General features: G+C 35.0%; 1 protein-coding gene across 2 annotated transcripts in view; it reads left to right on the forward strand.

Annotated features, from left to right (window-relative positions):
* The window catches only part of LPCAT2 (lysophosphatidylcholine acyltransferase 2), a 78,948-nt gene that overhangs the window by 11,843 nt on the left and 42,181 nt on the right, over window positions 1-24,924 (forward strand). For both annotated transcript variants that reach the window (XM_072632246.1, XM_072632245.1), the window contains exons 4-8: window positions 246-358; window positions 1,979-2,039; window positions 3,534-3,592; window positions 4,488-4,522; window positions 8,699-8,753. In XM_072632246.1, coding sequence (XP_072488347.1) covers window positions 246-358; window positions 1,979-2,039; window positions 3,534-3,592; window positions 4,488-4,522; window positions 8,699-8,753 — 323 coding nt within the window. The remainder of the gene's footprint in view (window positions 1-245; window positions 359-1,978; window positions 2,040-3,533; window positions 3,593-4,487; window positions 4,523-8,698; window positions 8,754-24,924) is intronic.

A 24,924-nucleotide genomic window follows, 5' to 3' on the forward strand; every position in this document is an offset into this window, starting at 1 on the left:
TTAATGAAGTATAATTTTATGCTTAAATATCCACTTTGCTCTTGGAAGTGGAACCTAAATTCCTTGAACTGGAAAACTCCTTTGCCACTAACCCCCTCCCCCCCAAAATGAAAACATTGGCTTTCTTTTAATAGGCTGATATAAGCAATGTTTATGTATTTCTTTGTTGTTGTTAGCTTATTTGTTGCTTAGCTTACTACCTTTTAACTAAGAATATTATCTTGGTTTCTTACTTGTTTTAAAAGGAGTACTACGAGCTGTTCAGCCAGTGCTAGTCTCCCGTGTAGACCCTGATTCTCGGAAGACTACAATAAATGAAATAAGAAAGAGAGCCACTTCTAGAGGTGAATGGCCACAGGTAAAAATATATTTACTTCTCTTCAGAACTTGCCTTTTATTAGTTTATTGTAGATTTATCAACTTATGTATTAGTTTGGATTTGAGAATACTTAATATACTTACTAGATTTTAGAAATGTTTTATTGATTTTTAAAATAAAACATCACTTTTACTTTCTTCCCCTGTGAAAAAGAAAAACAAAAAAAAGTAGTATCCTCCTTTGTAAAAAAAAGTGTCCTTAAATATGTTTGTTTATTTTTTAATCATTCATGTATTCTACTCTTGTTTTGGGAAGATGGTTTTTGGAATGAAAGGAAAATGTTGCCCAGGACCGCTTGTGCTGATTTCATTGAGTTCTAGCCCACACCTTTACTCACTATCAATGTTGGAACTGAATTTGTAGAATCTTAATCTTAACTTAAATCCAGCCTCAGACACTTACTAGTTATGTGGTCTTGGGCAAGTCACTTAACTCTGTTTACCTCAGTTTCCTTATCTGTCAAGTGAGATGGAGAAGGAAATGGTAAACCACTCTAGTATCTTTGCCAAGAAAACCCCAAATGGGGTCATGAAGACTTGGGCATGACTGAACAACCAAACGACAATAATGACAGGCAAATAGATTAATGCTTTCAAAGCATATCAGCATTGTCAGGAACCACTCTCTAATGAGAGGATGATAGTTGTACTTATTTATCATTTTCATTTTGCAAATAACTTATTAGGCCTCTAGGTAGTGTAGCAGAAAGAATGCTGAACTTTGAGTCAGGAAGACTTGAGTTCAAGCTCCCCCTCATCTCCTTACTAATTATATGGCCCTGGGCAAGTCACTTAACCTCTCTCTGCCTCAGTTTCCTCATCTGTAAAATGGAGATAATAATAGCATCTATCTCACCTGAATTGTTCTAAGTATCAAATGAGATAATATATCTAAAGCACTTTGCAAACCTTGAAACACAGTACAAGCGTTAATTATTAATATTGTAAAAATAGAATTCCATATGTTGTCTTGCTCAGTAAAATATTTTATGAGCATTTTAACAAATTAGTTTTGAGGCATATGTGATAAAAGGCTAGTACTGTTTCTGAAAGGGAAAACTGAAATGAAAAAGTAAGAAATTATTTGACCAAAGTGTTATAAAAATTGAAGAAAAACTTGAACACGCTCTCATGTTCATTTCAATGCAAGTCTCGTTGGAGACTGGGGTCTTTGTGTTTCAGGTTAGCTTAAATCATCATTATTAGTAATAACAAACATTTTTGAGTGACAAGTATGTGCAAAGTATGCATGGCATAGTTAATATAGCCTTGAATGAATTTCTTTTCAAGATATGAAGAGATTGAGACAGAGATCAGTGATCCAGCGGATCTTTCCTTAATGCTTACGCTTTCTTCATTATTGCCTACCAAAGTCATGCAAGTATGTCATGGTAGTCATGTTGAAGATTCTACCATCATTACTACCTTTATAGGGAAACAAAGAAAAATCAATGACTTCTATCCAGTCTCATGTTAATCCTTTGCTTTTTTGGAGCATTTAAAAAAATGGAACTGGCAACAATTATGTAGTAATAAGCTAAAGAAAATACTAATCTGTTAATGAGACTGAAATAATAAGTGTATTTCTTGCTCTTTCAAGTTGCTAATCTTCCCGGAAGGCACCTGCACTAATCGTACCTGTCTGATCACTTTTAAGCCAGGTGAGTGAATTTTATTGGTTTATTTCGGCAAAATGGTAGAAGGGGCATAGATTTTCAAGCTCTCATGATCCTCAGGGATCCTTTGTCCCTCATTTCAAGGATGAGGAAACTGAAGCTCCATGACTCAATGCTGTGTAGGTAGGTAGTAAGTGAGAAAGGTAGGATTCAAATCTGGGTCTTCTAACTAAAAATCTAGAATGCTTTTTACTATAGCATGCTGCCATCTCAAATGAATTTATGATAACTCATGAAACTGTGAAGACTAATAACTTTGAAAACCTTTAGAATGATAATCAATGTGATGACCAACTAGGGTTCCAGAAGAGACATGATGAAGCAGGTTCCCCACCTCAGGAGAGAAAAATGATGGACTCATAATGCAGATGGAAATATATTTTGGGGGGACTTGTTGAATTAGGGGGAATTAATTTTGCTTGCATATGCATGTTTTCATTAAGGGTTTTGTCTTTTCCTTTCTTGGTGAAATTAGAAGGGAAGGGAGAGGGGAAGAAGAAGAGGTTTTTTTGTTGATGCAAAAAAGAATTTATTTAAAAAAAACCTTATGAAATAGCTATTGGGTGTTTATATGGATACTTATATCCAGAAAAAGTTTTCAGGCTTTATTAAGGCACAATATTTATTGTGTCATTTTTAAGTCTAGGAACTCAAGCCTTCTGATCTTAGTGTTACTGTTCCTCTCTCCCATTGGGTAGAACCAGAATCTGGGCTTGTAAGTGAGCAAGCAGGCATCAACAGATTGTTTCCCCAGAGTTTTTGCCCTTTACATGAAACTTAGAGTGACATAAAAATAATCCAACAATTTGACATTTTCCGCAGTTTCTCTGAATTCCTTATTAATATTCACCTGTTTTTATAAGACTATGTTGTGGCTCCATCATGTCCAAGTCTTCGTGATCTCGTGGACCATAGCATGCCCATCCTGCCCATGGTGTTTTCTTGGCAAAGATACTGGAGTGGCTTGCCATTTCCTTCTCTAGTGAATTGAGTGGTTAAGTAACTTGCCCAGGGTCACACATCTAGTAAGTGTGAGACTGGATTTGAACCTAGGTCTTCCAAACTCCAGGCCCAGTGCTCTATATATCCACTGAATAATCTAGCTGCCTTATAAGATATAACATTCATCAAAATCTCTGATATTTATACTGATTATTCATTTTGAGGAGAAGATATGGGGGGCAGCTCTGAAATTTCATCTACATAAAAGATTTCCTTAGAATGTGGATAAGCCACTGGCCTGTTGCTGAGTCTGAGAGAGATAAAAGGAGAGCTGAGATAAGCGATTTTTTTGTGATGATCACACATCTAGAATGGGTCAGAGGCAGACCTTGAACCTAGGGCTTTCTGTCTCTGAGTCTGACTTCTGTCTGGTACATCACATTGTTTCTCTCCTGTTTAAATAGCATATCCTTTTCTTTGTTTTAATAGTTTTCAATGATATAAAAGACAATTTGCAAAATTTCTTTGTGTTTTAAGGAGCCTTCATCCCAGGAGTCCCAGTGCAGCCAATACTTCTGAGATATCCAAATAAGTTGGTAAGCACCGTAAATTGCTAATGATAGAAATTTCAAACATTTAAACACTCAGAGTAGATTTTTTTTCGTCCCTTCCTAATATTTGAGTGGTTGTTTGCCACAGATGGTTCCAGTATATCTAGAGTCACGTTTTGCTCAACACTTGGTTTTTCAGAAGAGAAAATATATTTCCTTTGAGAGATAGGCTCACATTTGAATTTGTCAGTGGGGTGTTGGTGAATATATAGGGGCATATTGTTAGCTCTGAGGTTTAGTTTTTTGCTGCTGTTTTTTGTTTTTAGATCAGAGGTGTTTGCACATTTCTGTTCTGTTTAAGGGGCAAGATGTACCTAATCTTCATTGCTGAGGTCAGGGGGCCCTTGGTGGCTTTTACCCAACTAAAATAGAAACACTTCCAGTTCAGAAGCTAGTTTTTGTTTCCCCTCTAGTCCCTTGAAAAAAGGGGGCATTAATTAAATTCCATAAATATAGTAAGATGTGCATCTAATCATAGGTTTGGATTTATTATATTTTCACATTCTTTTGCTCTAAATTCCTCCTCCTCGTCTTCTCTCAATGCTACCTTTTTTGAGAGTTGTTTCTAATTTAATTTTTAATTTCAACATGAAATTGTCTAATTTCCTGTAATAATTTGTCTAGTAAACTCTAAAATTGCCTACTTATTCTCTTCAAATAAAAGCCAAACATTTGTGAACATGAATGTCAAAGAATTTTTAGTATAATTTATTTCCATATAAAAACAGATGATAACCCTTATGAAAATCACAAACATTAAGTGCATTTGTAAATTTGAATATTCTTAAACAATACAATAAAGAATTTAGTTACAAATAATTTAGTCTGTCTCTCCCACTTTAATTCCCCACTAACATTCTGAATATTCTTTTTGTTGTAGGATACTGTGACCTGGACATGGCAGGGGTATACATTGTAAGTTGTGTATTTTATCACTAATATGTTTATATTAGGATATATCAATCATTAGAGAAGGGAAAACAGGTCTTTTGGTTCATAAAGCTGTTCTTATCATTTCTTGTAAAGGTTTTTATGTCAGAGGCTTGGGATTTTCTAACTGTTAAGTGAATGGCAAGTCTTGGCAGAAAGTAGCATTGCACTTCAGGTACATTTTTGTGTTCTGATATGCCAAATATAGATTCTACATAGTAGCATGATGATCTTTGAAGATTTTTGTCATTTCTGAAGAAATAGCCTGCTACTTGTTTGTAGCTTGTTTAGTTTTACATGAAAATACTTGTTTCAGACTTTTCCGTTGCTTGAGGCTTAATCAGATTTACTGTGATCAGATAATGCTTTAGTTTCGAATTTACTCTGTTAGAAACAGGCTACTCAATGACAACTTGCTTCAAATTTGTTGGCCCAGAAAAACAACAATTTTATCAGTACTTGGTATAGTGAATCCAAATTTGTGTTGAATATCTGAAGATGCCAAATTTCAGTTTTGTTCCTAAATTAACATTGCTTAAAACTGTTAAACATAAGCAATTCTTTAAGAGCTACGTAAGAAAAGCTGAAATTGTTTTCACTTTTATTAAGTTGATTATGAAATAGCAATTTAAAACATTCAGTCAATGTTCTTTTTCTCACAAAGAATTCATATGTTTAATTCACTATTATTGAGTTCTGAGACAGTTTGATGTATGGTGACAGGAAGCTATTGGAGGAACATCTATATTTCAAACATTTCTTCATGGTACATAATCAGTATGTGCTATTTTGTTCCCTGTGTGAGCATGTGTTTAACTCAAATAATTTTATCTACATGATGATAGAGTGGATTAGTGATGTCATAGTTTAGAAATAGCTGAGGAAAAATAATTTGTATTGCCTTCAATATAAGATATACATGCACACCCTTGTACAATTCAATATTGCCAAAGATTTCACCCTGCCTTTAGTCATAATTTCTATTTGCTATGATACTCATTTTCTCCATTTTCTTATATACTCCATTAAAATCAGTAAAGGGCAACTAGGTGACACAATGGGTAGAGCTCTGGGCTTGGATTTCAGAAGATAAGTTCAAATGTGACCTGAGGTGTTTATTAGTTGTGTGTCCCTGGGAAAGTCACTTACAAACAAGAGTTTGCTTCAGTTTCCTCATGTGTAAAATGAGCTGGAGAAGGAAATGGTGAACCACTCTAGCTAGTATCTTTGCAAAGAAAACCCCAGATGGAGTCCAAAGATTCAGACTCAACTGAAACAACTGAGGAAAAACAATGATAACAAAATCAGCAAATTATAGGGTATCCATAGATGTTTAGTAATCATATTTTTCAAATAAAAAATTGAGATATGTGTTCTGATACAAATATAATCCCTTTACATGACCTATCTGAGTACATATTTTTTTCTTGAAATTAAAACTGTTGCAGAAAATACAGACTGCCTGGAATTGTGTTATAATGGATAGACAACTTGCCTCATAGCGAGGAAGACCTGGGTTCAAATATTTACCCTTCCCTCCCCTCTTCCCTGCCACACACACACACCATCTTTGTGATCCTGGGCAAATCATTTACTCATTCATTCTCTCCGTATCCCAGTCAGCTCTCTGAGAATAATAGTTGCTATTCTGACTTATTATAGGAGGTTTCTCTACCAGGAATTCCCTATACTAATGATATTAAAAGTCAATACCCTCATCCCCAAAAAGAGTAGTCATACCACAGAGTAGCATAGATGTGTATTATATTCTGCTTTTATTTCAATCATGTTTGGCTTTATTAATTATCAATTTCTGCTCATTTCATTCATGTTCTAATTTAACAAGGGGTCAAGTGCAAAAAACATGGAAGAATGGAAACAAAGAAAATTTATCTTAAAAACTGAATCTTTAATTGCAAAAGTTCTTTCCCAGTTTTCTGCTTCCTTCCTAATCTTGGTTGTATTGGGTTGGTTTGTGAAAAACTTTTCAATTTAATGTAATCAAAATTATCCATTTTGCACTTTGTAATGTTTTCTATCTCCTGTTTGGTCATAAGTTTCTCCATTCTTCATAAATCTGACAAATACACTATTCCTTGCCCATCTAATTTGTTTAAAGTATCAGTCTTTATACTTAGATCACGTACCCATTTGGACTTTATTCTTGTGCATGGTGTCAGGCATGACACCTGGTCTATGCCCAGTTTCCACCACAGTGTTATCCAGTTTTCCCAGCAGTTTTTGCCAAATCTCTCCTACCTTTGACCTTTCAGTCACCTACTCTACATCTTTTAACATATCATTGTTTGAGTATTTGCTAGATGTTGCAGAAAAAGATAATTCTAAAAACAGGAGGTAAAATCATGCTAGAAATCTTCAGAAAACTGAAGTGGATGATAGTGTACCTTGTAAAAATAATTATTATTTCTTGAGACTCTCTTTTTGGACTATTAAACAGTAAAGAGCAGTTTCAAGGTGGTGAATTCTCAAAGCAATCTATTAAAATACAAGTATAAATGTTAACTTTAAACTCTGATTAGACTAATTTTTGAACTCTCTATGCCACTGCTATGTTTCATTAACATGCAAGAATTAAGTGTGTTTCCTTGTTCAAAATGAAAAAGTTATTTTCAGTTTTAGCTGGAAATTATGAGAAAGGACGGTTAAATTAACAATTTATAAGGAGATAGAGGGATGGGGAACAGACTTGTGATTTCATTAGCACTGGGAATACCTAGATGAGCAAATTCCCTTTCCAGTACAGGTTGAGATTGACACCTTCTCTGCAACTTAGAGAGTCTTAGAGAGTTGCCTTAGATACTGTTAGGTTAAAGATTTGCCCAGGACCATACAGCCAATCAGTGTCAGAGGCAGCATGTGAACACATATCTTCCTCGCTCCTTGTCTAGCTCTCTATCCATTATGCAACACTATATCTCATATAATTAGATTTGGATGTGTTAAGTCTTATATTTCCTAGCTGTCTTCTTTTGACTTTTGTCTTTTAAAAAATCCTTGATTACTTGAAGTAATTTTTCAGCTCCAAAAATATGTCTATTTTTAAAAAACATCAACTTGTTCTTTTTTGTTTTGAATAAGCATATATTACACTACATTGCACTTCATAACTGAATCATATATAGATGCATATACATATACATGTATCTATATGTTTATGCATGTGTATATATACCTATTCATGGATACCCATTCATATATATATATATATATATATATATATATATATATATATATATATATATATATATATATATATATATATATATATATACCCATATATGCATATACATACATATACTAACTCTCCCTTTCTCATCAGTCTAGAATTGTTCCCTCATGGGCTGAGCTCATTACTGATGAGCTAAGGAATTTGGTCTTATACCATTTCTGACTTGGGTCAGTTCACTCCCCTTTAGGCAGCATGGAGGACTCCTGGTCCTTGAGGCTCTGCATACCGGTGCTGGACTTAGTATGGACATCCAATTGGCTTAGCCTACTGAAGTTCAGAATTCCCAAGCTCAAGCATGGATCATATATTTTTTAAAGACTTATAAATGGATGTTTTTGTGAAAAGGTTAAAAAAAGAGTGAAAAATATCATCTTTAAGGAGGTAAGAAATCTGTCAGAAATCTCCCATTTCAGAACCAGTCTTTGAAAGATTTTAACTAGCTTTAGTGAAAGTCTTAATTTTGTTTTAAAACAAAGCTTAGAACTTCTCAGAATGCTGTCTGATGCTGTCTGATGTGCTAAGGATATACACCTGTACTTTAAAGGAGGACAAATTATTGCTAATATGTATCAGAAAAGATTAGAAGGTTAGGGTCATGTTTAATAGATTCTTGCTTTCTAATAGACTTTAAAATGAAGTCTTAAATAGGTTCTTGTTGGAAAGATTTCAGATTTAATATTTAGTCTGCTGACTCACAAATACCTCACAGTTTTAACTTTTGCATATCAACAATGAGAAATTTTCAAGCCTGTAGCACCTTATTATGGAGCATTATCAGTAGAGAAGGGACATTTCTGAAAGTAAAATTTTATGTTGTCTGATGCCATGGAAATAAAAAGATTAATGCATAGCATTAAATAGTTTCTGTGTTCTTGTATAAGGATGGTGTTGTCTCTTTCTCCCTCCTCCAGCATTCAGCTTTGCATGCTAACTTTCTGCCAGCTCTTCACAAAGGTAGAAGTGGAGGTAAGTTGATAAGAATTTAGCTGTGAAATTTTGGGTGAGGTTTATTGGTTTTCTACTTAAATTTCCAAATCAGAGACTTTTAACATTGTGTGTGTGTGTGTGTGTGTGTGTGTGTGTGCTCGCGCACATGCGTTTGTGTGTATGTGTGGTGGTGTGTCATGGACTGCTTTGGCAGTCTGAAGAACCTTTCTCAGAATAATGTTTTAAAATGCATAAAATAAAACACATAGGATTACAAAGGAAACTATTGAAATACAATTAACATTTAAAAAAGTTCACAGATGTCCTGAAATTAAGAACCCATCTTAAGAACCCCTATTCTAATTCTGCAGAATTGGATTTAATAACTCCAAACTCTGCTTAAGGTACAATAGGCTCTGTAGTTTTAAAAGTGGTTCCGTATTTGGAAAGCTCTGCATTTAGACACAGGCTGTCAGTTCTAGTTCCAGGACCTCTGTTAGGAAACACATTCTGAGTAATAGTAACCTCATTCAGCAACATAATAGGAAACTGAGCTGTGTATTTGCATACCCAAGTCATACACAGGACCCGGGGCTACAGACTTAAAACATTTTGAAATTTAGTTTATGAGGGAATTGTTTTTCTTTGCTTGTTAGCTTTGTTTTTGTTCTTTAGCTTTCCAGCAGTAATTCATTATTAATATAGATTGTTGAGAACTGAGCAAATTTTGGTTAAAATGAATTTTCAGTCATAAGAGCCAAGGTTGCATTTAATTTGAGCTAACTATTTTTGGGTTCATTTTGCTTTGTGGCTTGCTCTGAAAAGATCTATTCTTTTCTTAGTTATGTTGTTCATGTTACTCTGAGTTTCTGTAAGCATTGATATTACTTCAAAATATTTTTAATTAGTCATTCTAGATTCTTTTTATAAAACTAAAACAGGCAAATAAACATCACTACAGAATTGTAAGGTTGTCTATACCACAAAGGCAAACCAGAACTTTCTCTGATGCTGTCGACATAAACCCAAACAAGGAAAACTTCAGTAAACAGATGGAGGAGCAGAGACATAGAACCATACTTTACCCTGACATATGTGGCAGTGGTCAACTTGGGATTGCAACAGAAGCACGCAAATTCCCCTTTCTTCTTATTGTAACCACTCTTGCTGCATTTCCTCTGTGTCACACAGTTATATTGTTTTCATCTTAGTTTTTTTTTTTTTTTTGGCATAACAATATTTTCATTCTCTAGACAGACTTGGACTTGGCTAGTTAGTATTTTTTTCTGAAGGAAAATCTTTTCCTTACCCTTTAACTTCAGAAATAGAATTTAGTTTTCTACCAATGTGATCTAATATGATTTAATGCATTAGAATTGTTCTGTAAGCAGATATATTTGGCCAGATCTTGGGAATTTGAGGGCCTTAGTGTGTGTATTTTAGATTAATGACATTTAGGTTTTAGATGTATTTTGATTTTATGAAATTCCTTTTTATCCAAGGGGCTCCAGTTATTTTGTTGACTTCTGAATGCTCTTATTTCTCCATTGCATTTGAACTGCAGCTGAAAAGATGTATATTAAATATTTATTCAGCCTGGCTACTGTCCACATGGTGTCTGTTTGCAGAGTCTGCTGTAGTCCACGGCCTTGGCTCTGAGGCAGCCTGGCTTCTCTGCCCAGACTGAGGGATTCCAGCTTAGATTACTACACACATTTCTTGTCCCACTTGTCTTGGTTACTTAAAGTTTGTTTCTTTTTATATATCAATTGATTATATTATGTAGTAATTAGATGTTGCTAGCAAAAAGTAGCTGAATTAGCAGACTGCCAGTATGTCTACATTAAAAGTATAACCTGAATACTTCATTAAGCTCTTCTTCATTGCTGACCATTAGTATGAATAATCAAAAATTTCAATTGCCCACTGCTGTGTAATGATTAATATTTACCCCCAGAATTTTGGGGATAATTCTTTATTCTATTTTTATTCTATCCCCCTACTAGTTACTTATGTGACTTCATCTGCAGTTTCAGCTACAATTCTTGAAAGATCAGTTGGTTATGATCTATGTTGGTAATCGGTGTCTCTGTACTGGTGCCATAATAGATACTTGTAATATTAAAATATTCATTCTTTTTTACTCCACCTGAAGTTACAGGAAGTTTTAAAAATATGAGTCTGGAGGGAGGGAGAGAATTTGGAACTCAAATTGAAAAAAAAATGTTAATTTATTTAAATTGAAAAAGAAAAAAACATGATCCTTCAAATTTTTTTTTTGCATGCATCCTTTCACATTTACTGTACCTTGAAAACCTGGAATTCCTTATAACTATAATATCTAGCATTTATATATAGTATTTTAAACTTGGTAAAGTATTTTATTGACTCATCTGATCTTTACAACAATCCTGTGAGGGTTATTATATCCATTTTACAAAGAAGGGAACTGTCTCAGAGAGGTTGTGACTTGTTCAATATCATGCAGTTGAAGGTAGGATTTGTACCCATAGCTTTCTTTTTCTTGATCTAGTCCTCTTTCTACAGTGCCATAATATCATTCATGTACATGGTGGATTGAAAATTATTCTCTGTATTTCAAAGTAACACTGATGTTATATTTTTAAAATATAGTTCTATTTATTTTATTAAATATTTCCCAGTTAGATTTATAGTTTTTAACATTAATTTAAAAAATTGAGTTTCAAATTCTTTCCCTCCTTTCCACCCCTCTTCCATCCCTTAAGGCAAGCAGCATGATGTCAGTGATACATATGAAGTCATACAAAACATTTTCCCATATTAGCCATGTTGCAAAAGAAAATGCACCAAAAAACCCCAAGAGAGAAAAGTTAAAATATGCTTCAGTCTACACTCAAAGTTTATCAATTCTCTCTCTGGAGGTGAATAGCATTTTTCATCATGAGTCTTTTGGAATTGTCTTGGATCATGGAATCAGAGTAGCTAAGACTTTCACAGTTGATTCCCCTTACAATAATTGCCGTTACTGCACACAGGGTTGTCTCACTTTTGTTCATTTCACTTTGCACCAGTTCATATAAGTCTTCCCAGATTATTTTGAAACCCTCTCCCTTGTCATTTCTTATAGCAAAATAGTATTTCATCACAATCATATACCATGACTTGCTCAGCCATTCCCCAATTGATGGACATTCCTCCAGTTTCAATTTCTTTGCCATCACACAAAGATCTTCTATAAATATTTTTGTACAAATACATCCTTTTCCCTTTTCTTTGATCTCTTTGGGATACAAATCTAGTAGTGGTTTGCTAGGTCAAAAGGTATGTACAGTTTTATAGCCCTTTGGGTATAGGTCCAAATTGTTCTCCGGAATGATTAGACCACTTTGCAACTCCACCAACAGTGTATTAGTGTTCCAGTTTTATCATTCCCCTCAAGCATTTGTCATTTTCCTTTTCTGTAATGTTAGCCAAGCTGATAGACACAAAGTAATTCCTTGAACTTTTGTTTTAAGTTCAATTTCTCTAATCAGTAGTGATTTAGAACATTTCTTATTTGATTATTGATTTGATTTTTGATTCTATTTTCTGAAAACTGCTTATTCATATCTTTTGACCATTTATCAATAGGGGATAGCTCTTATTTTTATAAATTTGACTCAGTTCCCTATATATTTGAAAAATGAGACCTTTATCAGAAAAACGTGATGTACATTTTTTCCCTGGTTTCCTAAAAAAAAACCCAAAAAAACCCCAAAAAGCTTTCCTTCTAATTTTGGCTGAATTAGTTTTGCTTGTGACTGACAATATATTTTCAATTTTATTTGGTAAATATTGAGCTTATACTCTGTACCTGTTACTGTGTAGGGCAGTTAGATGACTCAGTAGACAAGAGTGCTGGATCTGGAACCAGAAAGATCTGAGTACAAATCCAGCTTCAGACACTGAGTACCTGTGTGACCCTGGGCATGTTACTTAACCTCTGTTCACCTTAATCCTCTGGAGAAAGAAGTGGCAAACCATTCCAGTATCTTCTCCAAGAAAACCAAATGGACAGTATAGTCCACAGGGTCACAAAGAGTTGGACACAACTGAATGACTGAACAGCAACAATTACTCTGCAAAGTGGAATGAGTAATATCAAAGAATTATATGACCTAATCCCTGCTCTCATGGATTTTACTATCTTGGATTTTTTAAAAATAATTTTTAGTTATCAGAACTGAAATTCATTTTTTTTTTGTGGTTGTCATTTGCATTGACCATATTCTGCATGTGGTTGTGCTTACCATGGGCCTTTGTGAATTTTAGTAAACCACTTCCTTTCTCAGTCAGTCAGATAGTCAATAAATACATATTAAATACCTAATATGGGTCTGGCACTATGCCAAGTACTGCGGATATTATAAAGAAGATAGTCTTTGCTCCCAAGGAGTTCATAGTCCAGTAAGGAAAACAACTTGCAAACAAGTTATATGCAAAATAAATTGGAAAAAATCAGTTGAGGGAAGGCATTAGAATGAAAGGGTTATCAGGAAAGGCTTCCTGTAGAAGGTTTTATTATCTTAAAAATGAAGGAATTAGACTAGATCATCTCTAAGTTCTCTTTCAGTGTTTATGAACCTGTAATTTAGGTTAATGGTTCTCAAACATTTTTGCTTATGGCAGAGTATTCTTCAGTGTGAGGAATCATGAATGTTTAAACTGGCTGCCCTCCAGGACATTTGGGAGACTCACACATATATGGTTTCCCTTCAACAAGAGGAACTGTTTTTCTTGCATTCTTTAGGAGTTTAAGATTTGATGTGTTGAGGTTAGTGAATACAAGTTTTGTGTATTTTGGGATGACTATACTTAACAGATTTTGTACTCTGGTAATTAAAATTTTTATTAAACACAATTATTTTATAATCTTATAAATTTTCTTTTATCTAATAACATAACATCTAAATTTTCTTGGGAAACAGCTCACACCAATGATTTAAGGTTACACAAAGTTAATTGTAAATTAATAGCTACTAGTTAATAACAGAACATCCCAAATATGTAATAAATGAAGAACTTTCTAGTTGATTACTGAAGAGGAGATGATGTAAATTAACTCAAAGCATATATCATTATGTGTAGTTAACTAGTTTCTCTCCTGAGCTTTGATACCACATTACCAGTTGGACATTTAAAATCGGATGTCCAGGAGAAATCTCAGATTCAACATGTCCAAAACAGACTGTATCTTCCTCTCCCCTGCCCTCCACTGATCAACCCTGCATTTGAGAGAACTACCATTCTTCTGGTCTCCCAGAGTCATAACCTCAGCATTCTCCTTATTCGTCTTTCTTCTTCATATCACATATCCAAAAAGTTGCCAGTTTTGCCATTTCTACCTGTACAATATCTCTCATTACAACTCCTGTCAACTCACACAGGCACTGCCGTAGTGGAGGGACTCATCATGTCTTTCTGGGACTATTGCAGTGCTCTCCTCTTTGGTCTTTCTCAAGTCTCTCCCCTTCCTTCAGTCTATTCTACAGAGGTGAATACTTTTCATATTACTTTCCTACTCAGGCAACCAGGGCAGCTTTCTATTGCCTCTAGAATAAAATATAAACTCCTTTGGCTTTTAGAGCCTTTCACAAATTGGCTCTAAGCTTTTGGGCTCATTATATATTTTCCCCTTCTCTGTACTCTCTAGTCCAGCCAAACAGACCTTCTTTCTTCTATTTTTTCCACAAACAGCACTCTTATCTCCCATCTCCTTGCCTTTGCCCACTGACTGCACTATGTTTCAAAGACATTTCCTCTTCACTTCTGTCTTGAAGATTCTCTGACTTCCTTCAAGATGCTACTCAAACCTACCTGATGTCTTTATACACATGTACATAAATGTACATGTTCATATATGCACATGTATACACATACGTATATTTATATACACAAACACATTTATTGTCTCCTCCAATTGAACATCAACTCTTTGAGAGCAGAAATTTTTTCAACGTTTTATTCCATTGCCTGTATAACACAGTGTCTGGAACATAGCAAATTCCAAATAAATGATTGTTGATTGATTGATTGCTTATTACTTTACTCATGACAAAAAAAAATGCCCATGACAAAAAAACATTCAGTCATAACTCCCCCACCCCCAGTAACTGAATATAGTACTGGTTCTCTACTTTCTTGCAATGCAGTATAATGCAAATGCATTCAAGGCATATAGTCTTTAGAGACCATTTTAATTCCAGCATATTATGGGTATTGAAAATGATTTGTGTGTATGTATATCCACAGTACACTTCTAAGCAATTCACTTACAAAGGTTATAGTGTGTATTTAAAAGTGTGGGTGGTATTCTAAGACATTTTGGGGAGGACATTTCACCACCCAAGGAAATATAAGAACATTTTGTTATTCGAGGTGGTAGTTTTCTTTCAACCAAAGTCAAGAATTTATGATTTAGGAAAGGACAGTATTTAATAGTGTTTTTTTCAATTGGCTCAGAAATATTTTACTTTAGAAGTCCCAAAAGACCTAGTTAGTTATGGATGGCTCAAGTACATGCATAAACTTCTCTGTAGTTTATTTAATTTCCAAGATACTGAATCAGTTTGTGGTTTTTGGCCTGGGCACTGCCTTTTGGGGGATCTCCATCTCACAAATACAGAGACATGTTCTGAAGTCTAGTTTACTTTAGAGCATGCTCATGAAAAGCATGAGTGATATCATGGTATAATAGAAAGAACCCTAGTCAGAATGTCAGCAGAATTGAGTTTTATTCTTGTCAATGATTTTAACTAGCATTGCTGTCCTGGGTAAGATATTTCCCGACACAGAATATAACATGAGGGGACTGAACTAGAGTCTTATCACCTCTTTGCTGTGATCGCTGGGAGATGGGAATACTCATTTGTATTTAGACACCTCTTAAGGATGTCTTTCCTTTTGTGGATAGGGCAGTGATAACTGTTTACTGATTTCTTTCTTCATTTGTTCTTTGATTCATGAAGTTGAAAGAGGAGTCTAAAACTTAAAACTTCTTTTTAATCTATTATTCTTATCCTCTTATTAGAAAGAAGAGATTGATAGCAGCACTGTCTCTTAGATATGAAATATGATACACATAAAAGTGCATGTGTCATTTTCTTATTGCCAAATGAGTAGGAGATAGAAATGACTCCAAAGGTAGGAAAAAAGGAAGGATTGTGCAATGCTTCAGAAAAGTGGACAAAGGAGACAATTTTAAGGAGGGCATGTTAAAAGCTTTCAAAAAGGTGAAGAAAGATGATTGAGATTTAAGTATTCAGAAGGTGACCTTGGAGAGAACGAAGTCAGTAATGGGATGGTGGCATAAACTAAGTTTCAAGGGGTTAGCTTCACATTCGCAGTGTTCTGTAGTCTGTCCTACACATACCATTCTAAGAATGTCACTTCTCTCTTACATTTACTATATGCTCCCACCAGGTTGTACTAATCAACCACACACACACACACACATACACAAACATACACACACACAATCAGGAAAAACTTCATATAGATTATTCTTGAGTTAACGTTTGAAAGAAATGAGGTATCCTGATAAGCAGAGGTAAGGTAGAAATGCATCCAGGCATGGATGACTGCCAACAGAGAGTTATGGAGATAGGAGATGGAGCATTCTGTGTAACTTTACTATTGCTAATTCTTTCCTTTTTTTCCTTCTCCCTATTAATTGAGAGTAAAAATAAGCAAAAAATTTGTAGCAGATCAGCATAATCAAGCAAAACAAATCCTTTCAGTGGCCATGTCCAAAAATGTGTATCAGTACTTTGTGTCCATTTCTTCTTTGACAAAAGGAGAGGAACATGTGTTATTATAGGTCCTCTGGAGACATGGTGGTCAGTGATTTAATCAGAGTTATTGTATCTTCCGCATTTTTTCTTTCCCTTTTCAGTAATTTAGACAAATAGTTCTGCTGTTTCTTCTCATTCTACTCTTACTTCAGCGCATACTACCCAAGATTCTCTGAAGTCATCTCTTTTGTTATTTCTTACAGCACAATAGTATTCCATGACATTAAAATATAATTTGTTCAGTCATTCCCCAATTGTGTGAGAAGAAATCTAAGGCACCCCCTTAGATTCTAGTTTTTTTCTTTTCTTCCCACTCACCTTCATTTTTAATGTTTCCTGGAGGATCAGAAAGTTTGTTGTGCTTTACTTTTCCTTACCTGATATTATTCTCCCTTGTAACTGTGTCTTCCAGCCCCATATGTTTTTCCCTGTTGAGTATAATGTATTTCTGCATCAAACTATTTTGTGTGTCTCTGTGTTAATCTGTCCTTTATCCATTTCAGATAAAAGTTATGTTCGTCTAATGTCCTCTCACCCACCCATGTTCTGTATATTCTGAAACACCCTAAATATAAGAAATAGCAGATTCTACTTCCTCCTTGTATTTCTCTTTTAATCCTCCATTTCTTTCCTCCTTTTAAAACTCTCAAAACAGAACCATTTCAGTACTAAGACCTAAGTGAAAATGCTCTATTCCATTAAAGGTCCATTTTTCCCCCTTGAAAAATTATACTCAACTGTTCAGGGTAAATAAACTATGATTCTAAACCTATATTACTTGTCTTCTGGAATATTATATTCCAGCATCTTCTCTTGTTTATATTAGATCCTTCCAGGTCTTATGTATGGCTAACTATAGTTCCTTGGTTCTTGACCTACTCTTTTCTGGATGCTTGCAGTATTTTGCTTTGAGACAGGGGCATCAGATTTTACCTATTTTGACATTACTGGAACTTTTCTTTTTGTGTTTTCTTTCAGATTATTGATAGATTTTTTTCGTCTTTATTTTACCCTCTGTTCAAATTGATCTGGGCAATTTCAACTTGTGATTTCTTGAAATATAGTATTGAGGCTTTAAAAATAGTTTTCATGAAGTCCAAAGATAACTAAATTATCTGTCTTTAAGTAGTAATTCTCTGTGATAATCTATTTGTGATATCAGATATCTTACATTTTCACCTATTTTTGAGTCTTTTGACTTTGTTTTAATATTTCTCACTGGCTCAGAGTTATTGATTTCTATTTGGTCAGTTCTAATTTTCAGGGAATCCGTTTCTTATGTAAAATCACATTTTCTTCTGAGTTTTCCTTACATTTAACTATTTTTCTTTATTCTCCCAATAATATATATTACATATATATAGTGCCTATTATGTGCCAGACACTGTGCTAAACTCTTTACAAATATATCATCTGATCCTCACAACAACTCTAGGAGCTAGGGGCTGTCATTTTCCCCATTTTACAGATGAGGAATCTCAGGCAAACAGAGGTTAAATGACTTGCCCAGTGTCACATAGCTAGAAAGTATGTGAAGTGGAATTTGAACTCAGGTCTTCCTGATTTCAGGCCCAGTGTTTTATCCACTGGGCCACCTAGCTGCAGTACATGTTATTTTACATAATTGCCTTGCCCCATTAGAATGTAAGCTTCTTGGGAATAGTAATTATTTCATTTTCTCTCTTTGTAACCCCTACACCTAACATTGTATTTAGGATATAATAGGTGCTCATTAAATGTATATTGATTGATTGATGTGCTGATAGAAGTGATAGCATTTACTAGCTAACTGGTTATGGGGGGTGAATGAAAGTGAGGATTTGAAGATGACACAGAGGTTGCAAATCTGTGTGACTGAGAAGATGGTGATGTCCATTCAGATAGGAAAGGTCAGAAGACAGACACTTTTCGGGGAAAGATAATGAATACAGTTTTTTGACAGGTTAAACTTGAAATGTCTTTGTGACATCCAGATTGAAATATTGGTATTATAAGAATGGAGAGCAGGAGATACTGAGGCTGGCTACCTAGAGCTGTGAGTCTTCTGCATAAATAGAATAATCAAACTCATGAGAGCTGATGAACAGAGCCTTGGGTCAAATCTACTCTTCTGCATATTTCCCTGATCCCATCCCATCATCCGTTCTTGGAGTTTGCTCTTTAGAAATTCTTCCCTCCCTAGTACCTCCGTATTGCCTTGCACCTTCTGTACTTCCTGCATTTATGCCCAGGTCTTTCTCATCCTTAAATAACCCTCACTTGACCCCGATACCTCCTTAATCTAGCATTTTATACCTTGTCTCCCTTTTACTACTAAACTCCTAGGGAAAAAATACAACCTGAGTATTTCTTACTTTCATTTAATCTCCCACTCACTTTGCAATCCCTTGCAAGGCAACTAAATGGCAAAGTGAATAGAGTGCTGAGCCTGAAGTCTGAAAAAACTCATCTTTCTGAGTTCAAATCTGGCCTCAGACAATTACTAGCTATGTGATCCTGTACAAGTCACTCAACTCTGTTTGCCTCAGTTCTCCTTGTCTGTAATATGAGTTGGAAAAAAAAAAAGAAATGACAAACCATTCCAGTTATTTGCCAAGAAAATCCCAAATAGAGTCATGAAAAGTCAGACATGACTTAAATAACTAAAGAATCCCTTGCAGTCTGGCTTCCATCCCACGACCACCTGACTGAAATTTTTTCTCTAAGATTGCTAATGACCTCTTAATTGTTAAATTCAGGAACCTTCTCTCAAGTTCTTATTCTTTTTTTCACATCTACAGGATTTGATACTGTCAACCATCCCCTCTTCATAGATCCCTTTTCTCCTTTCTGGGTTTTCATGTTAACTTCTCTCTTTGTTCTTTATCTGACTAATGCCTTCTTTTTCTACTTTGCTGGATCACCATCCATCTCCAGCCTCCTCTGTGAGGGTATGTCTCAGGGCTCTTTCTTGGAATTCTTTCCTCTACCACATATGATCTTGGTGAATTTATATGCAGATATCTCCACAATCTCCACATCTAGTCCTCCACCCTCTTCTTAACTCTGTTTCTAGCATTGTGTTGGCTTGCTGGACCTCTCACCCTAGATGCTCTATAGACAGTCTCAAAGTCAGTATGTCCAAAAGAGAATTCATTATCTTTCCTCCTTTATCTAACTTTCCCTCCAACTTCCTTAATTCTATAGATGGTGTAGAAACATCATCCTGTTTGTCCACGCTAATAACCAGAGAATCATCTTCAACTTTTTCCTCTGACTTACCCCTTCTCCCTAATATACAATTACTTTCCAAGTCTTTTTGATTTCAGCTCTTTAATACTGTTTATATCTGGTACAGGCAGGTAGCACAATGAATAGAGCACTGGGACTAGAGTCAGGAAGACTTGACCCTTGTTGGTGTCAGTTTCCTTGTATATAAAATGGGGATAATAATAGCACATACGTCCCAGGGTTGTTGTGTGGATCAATTGAGATAATAATTATAAAGCATTTAGTACACTGCAGGGCACATAGTAAACACCGTATAAATGTTATTATTATTATTACTTACCTTCTTTCTGCCTCAGTTAACTCACATACAAAATGGGGATAACAGTTGCATCTACCTCCCAGAGTTGTTGTGAGGATGAAATAATAATTGTAAAACATTGAGCATAGTACCCAGCACATAATAAGCACTATAGAAATGGTTTGTGTTGTATATTGTTCTTCTTCGTCTTATTTTCTCCCTTTATGTGGCTACTGCCCTAGGTAAGACCCTTATTCCCTCTTTCCTGGACTATTGCAACAGCTTCCAGATTGGACTCTTGGCCTCTGGTCTCTCTCCACTTCAGTTCATCCTTCATACTGATTGCAAAATAATCTTCCTCTAGCATTATTCTGACCATATCACTTATATCTTTAAGAACTTTTAGTGACTCCCCATTACTTCTAAGAGAAAATGCAAATTTATAAGCCTGGAATTTAAAGCACTTATGATGTGGCTGTAGCCTACTCCTCCAGGTTATTGCACTACTGCACAATACTGTATTGTACTACTGTTCATTATGTATTGGAGAAAATGAACTTTTTGCTGTTTCCCAAACTCATCACTCCCTCTCCCCACTGTCCTTTGTACCACCTCTCCATCATGCCTGCAATGCTTTTCCTCATCATTTAATAAATTATGCATTTATTAAATATCTTTTATGTCTGAGGCACTGTGCTAGGTAGTGGGACTATAAAGATAGAAGCCAAACAGTCCTTTTTGTCAAGAAGCTTGCAAGGCAATGAATATGGGAGATGGAGTATTATGGATTAGGATGGCTAGATTGTAGAGTACATGGAAGAAGTAATATGTAAGAAGTCTGGAAAGGTTGGATTGGTCAACGTTGTGAAGCAATTTAAATGCCAGAAAAGTTTATATTCGATCCTAGAGACAAAAGAGAGTCATTGGATTTTTTAAGCAACAGGAGTGGCATAGTCAGCAGTACACATTAAAATCAAGTACAATTTAGTGATTTGATGGAGGGTGGCTTGGAGTGGAGGGAGTCTTAAAGCAGGGAAACCAGTTAGGAGGCTTTTGCCTAATTTCCCTAATTTAGGGAAGAAATGATAAAGGTCTGAACTAGAGTGGTGGCTATGTATGTTTGGAGGAAAGGGGACATTCAGGAGATGTTGTGAAGATAGAAATGACAGTTGTTAATGCCTGAGTGTATAAGTGGAATGTATAAAAGTGAAAAGTTGAGGATAACACCAAGATTTAGAGCTTGGGGGATTGGGGTTCTCCTAATACAAAAAAGAAAGTTCAGAAGAAGGTCAGGTTTTAGGGAGAAGAGAATGCATTCTGTTCTGGATATGTTGAGTTTGAGATCCAGATATCTAGTTGGAAAAATTCAGTGGGTAGTTAGAGATGTAGGATTGGAGCCCAGGAGATAGTCATTGGTAGAGATGATGACTAAACTCCTTGTTTCTTTCAAGGCTTAACAATCTGTCATTTCCTACAGAATCCTTTACTAATCCTCTTCTTAGTGCTTTCTCACTACCACTGCTCAAGTTATCATGCATGCATATTTTTCTGTTTGTGTACTGTGTAAGTAATGTTGTACAACTCTCTCCTCTTCCCTATCACACTCCATTCCCCACCACACTCCCTTTCCCATGTAGATTATAAACTCTTTGAAGGCAAGCATGAGCTTTCATTTTGTTTTTGTATCCACTGCATTTTGCACATGGTAGACAATTAATGCTTTTTGGTTTGTATTGAATTGGCATTGATTATATTTCATATCCTGGAGCATGTAAACTCCTTGAGGACAGGGATTAGTCTTGATTTCTGTTTTTGTATTCCCAGTGCTTTAGAATAGCACCTTGCTAATGTTAGGTACCAAAGCTATAAGGAGTAAGATTGTTATAGGGGACAAAAATACTTGAGAGTTGGGAGTAGGTAGTTGTAATGTAGGGTGCACCCTATTCCACACAGGGGTAAGTATACCTCCTGAAGAGCTGGAACTAGCACTTTTCCTTATCTGTATTCAAGATTACTTGCCATACAGTAATGATTTAATAAATGCTCTCTAATTAATTTCTTCAAGGAGGGCCTCATAGAACGTTACCACAATGAAGGAAGATTATGTGTGTGTCTATGAGAGTGGCCCAGGATGATTTGATTCTACAGTTCTATAGTTAAGTGGAAGATTTCAAATCAAAGCAGTTGGCACTCTGAGACAAAGCTTTATTCACTCAAGGCTAGTTAGTTCTATGATAACTGTCTAATAAAGGTTGAATTTAATGATGAGGGGCAGTGTCAGCTGTCCTGGTAACTAATCTCAACTCTACTTCTAAGTTCTTTGGAGTTAAATAAATGTAAAATCAAGTGTTGGGTGGGTTATCTTCATTGTTGTTGAAATTCCTGAAGATAAAAGTTAAAAATAAGATGGAGAGAAAAAAGCAGACACAGATAAGAAGATGCTGAGATCACAGAGAAAATGTGGTCATGTTGAAAAGGGCAAAAGATGATGATGATGATGAGGGTCTACTTCCCATGATTCCTCTCTGCCTTTCCTTTTCAAACTACATGTCTATGCTAGGGTTCTCAAAGTGTAGTCTGGGGACTCAGAGACCATTTCAGGGGATCCATAACATCAAAATTATTTTCATAATAATATTAAGATGTTTGAATGTGTATTATGGTAAATATCAATAGATACAGCCCACATAAATAAAAGATTCGGAGGATTTCCTCAGCAGTTTTTAAGATTGTAAAGGAGGTCCTGTGACCGAAAAGTTTGAAAATCACCTTTCTATTACCATTAGCAGTTTAAATAGTTGACTTGTATATATTTCACTGATTTGTGACATAGAGGGCCTATAGATTAGCCCTGGAAGAAGCGACTTCTTATTAGATTTTCCACTGATTTTCTTCATTAGGGGTAGCTAGAAAATTTCAGGTTTCTCCGTATAAAATTTATTCTTTTTATTACTTTGGATTCTCTTTGGAATTTTTTCCAAGAGCAAAATGCCATGCTGGTATTAAGGTTATTAAAACTGTTACATGGGCAAATATTATTCGTGCAAATAAGCACCTAACTAAATTATATCATGCTAATATTGTACTAAATGTTTCCTTAGGCAATGTTTTAGTGCAAAGTGTGCCTGAGTACATATAAGAGAGAACACTATATAGCTATTTTATTTATGTGACATTGAGTATAACTAGTCATTCCAGCATTTGCAAATACAAGTCATTTAATTTTTTTTTATCATTTTATAGTATTGTTAAGATTTTATTTTAGGTAGTTTTCTTGGATTTCATTACAGAGGAATCATGATAGATTCAAGTAGTGTAAGCTACAAGAAAATATCAGTAGTCTTTGGAAGTATTTAGTTGAAAAGCTAGTTGAAGTGAAAAGAGCAGGACCGGGAGAGAGTTGTACACAGTAACAACAACATTGTAACAATGATTGACTGTGAAAGACTTAGCTATTCTGGTCAACATAATGATCCAAGACAATTCCAAAGGAATGGATGAAAAATATTATCCACCTTCAGGAAGAGAACAGATAAAGCCTGAGTTTGGAGCACAGTTGCAACATACTTTAAAAAACTGCTTTGTTTTTCTTTTTGTGTATGTATTTTCCTTGTAAGATGGTTAACATAGAAGTGTTTTACATGACTTCACATATGTAATTAATATCATATTGATTTTCTTCTTAAAAGGTGGGAAGGAGGGAGAAAATTTGGAATTCCAAATTTTAAATAAATAATTGCTAATTTTTAGTGAATTTTTATATATAATTCGGAAATATTTAATGAATGAAATAAAAATATATTTAAAAAAGGAAAGCTAGTTTGATTGCTATGTTGGCTATATTTGGGAGATTTGGAGACCCCTAGTGGCTTAATTTATAGAAACACAAAGAAATGTGTGCTGAAGTTAATAGTACCGAAGAGTAATGAAGCTAACCTTTCAAAAAAAAAGTCTGTCTTATACTTTCTCGTATGGTGGCATGGTGGATATTACATATATGCCTATATATGTATAGATCATCTCTCTTATTAGAATGTAAGCTTCTTGAGTTTGTCACTTAACATCTATCTACCTGCATTTCCTCATGTGTAAAATTGGAATAATAGTAGTACCACGCTCTCATGATGGTTGCGAGGATCAAATGTTCTACTATTTGTAAAAACATTTTGCAAATCTTAAAGCACTGTATAAATGCTAGCACTATGGCAGTAAAATCTGGGCAATTAGTACTAGGGAGGCAATATGATTTAATGGAAACATCATTGGACTCAGAGTCAAGAGAGCTGAGCTGTCATCCTGAATTTGCCATTAACTAGCTATTTGATCTTTCACAAATTATGGCCCCTCTTTTGATCTCAGTTTCCTCACTACAAAATGAAGGGGTTGGAAAATATGTTCTCTAAGTCCCCTTCTGATTCTGTTTTTCTCTGACTCTGGAAAGTCATATAAGTAAAAGTAATGACAGTTTAAATTAAAAAAAAAAAAAAACCAAAAAAACCTAAAAGCTATCTTTTCCCTGATACCAGTGAATTCCTTTTGGTCCTTTCCCAGAGAGACCACTTCTTCCATTCTTCTTTCCTCACAGAACAAGAAGGAAGAGGATAAATATCTTTTTGTTCCCCAATATCCCTCCAGACTAGAGATTCTTTAACCTTTTTTTGTGCATGGAGTCTATCCTTTGGCAGTGTGGTAAAGTCTATGGACTCCTGAGAATAATGTTTTAGGTGCATAAAATAAAAATATATAGGCTTGCAAAAGAAACCAATTCTATTGAAATGCAGTTATTAAAACAAACAAACAAATCCATTGACTATATATTAAGAATGCCTGCTTCAAAAAATTGTTTTAATCTCAACTTCATCTTTCCTTTACAAGTCTATGCTATCCA

The sequence above is a fragment of the Notamacropus eugenii genome, chromosome 1 (genome assembly GCF_028372415.1).
Source record: "Notamacropus eugenii isolate mMacEug1 chromosome 1, mMacEug1.pri_v2, whole genome shotgun sequence".
Classification (NCBI taxonomy): domain Eukaryota; kingdom Metazoa; phylum Chordata; class Mammalia; order Diprotodontia; family Macropodidae; genus Notamacropus; species Notamacropus eugenii.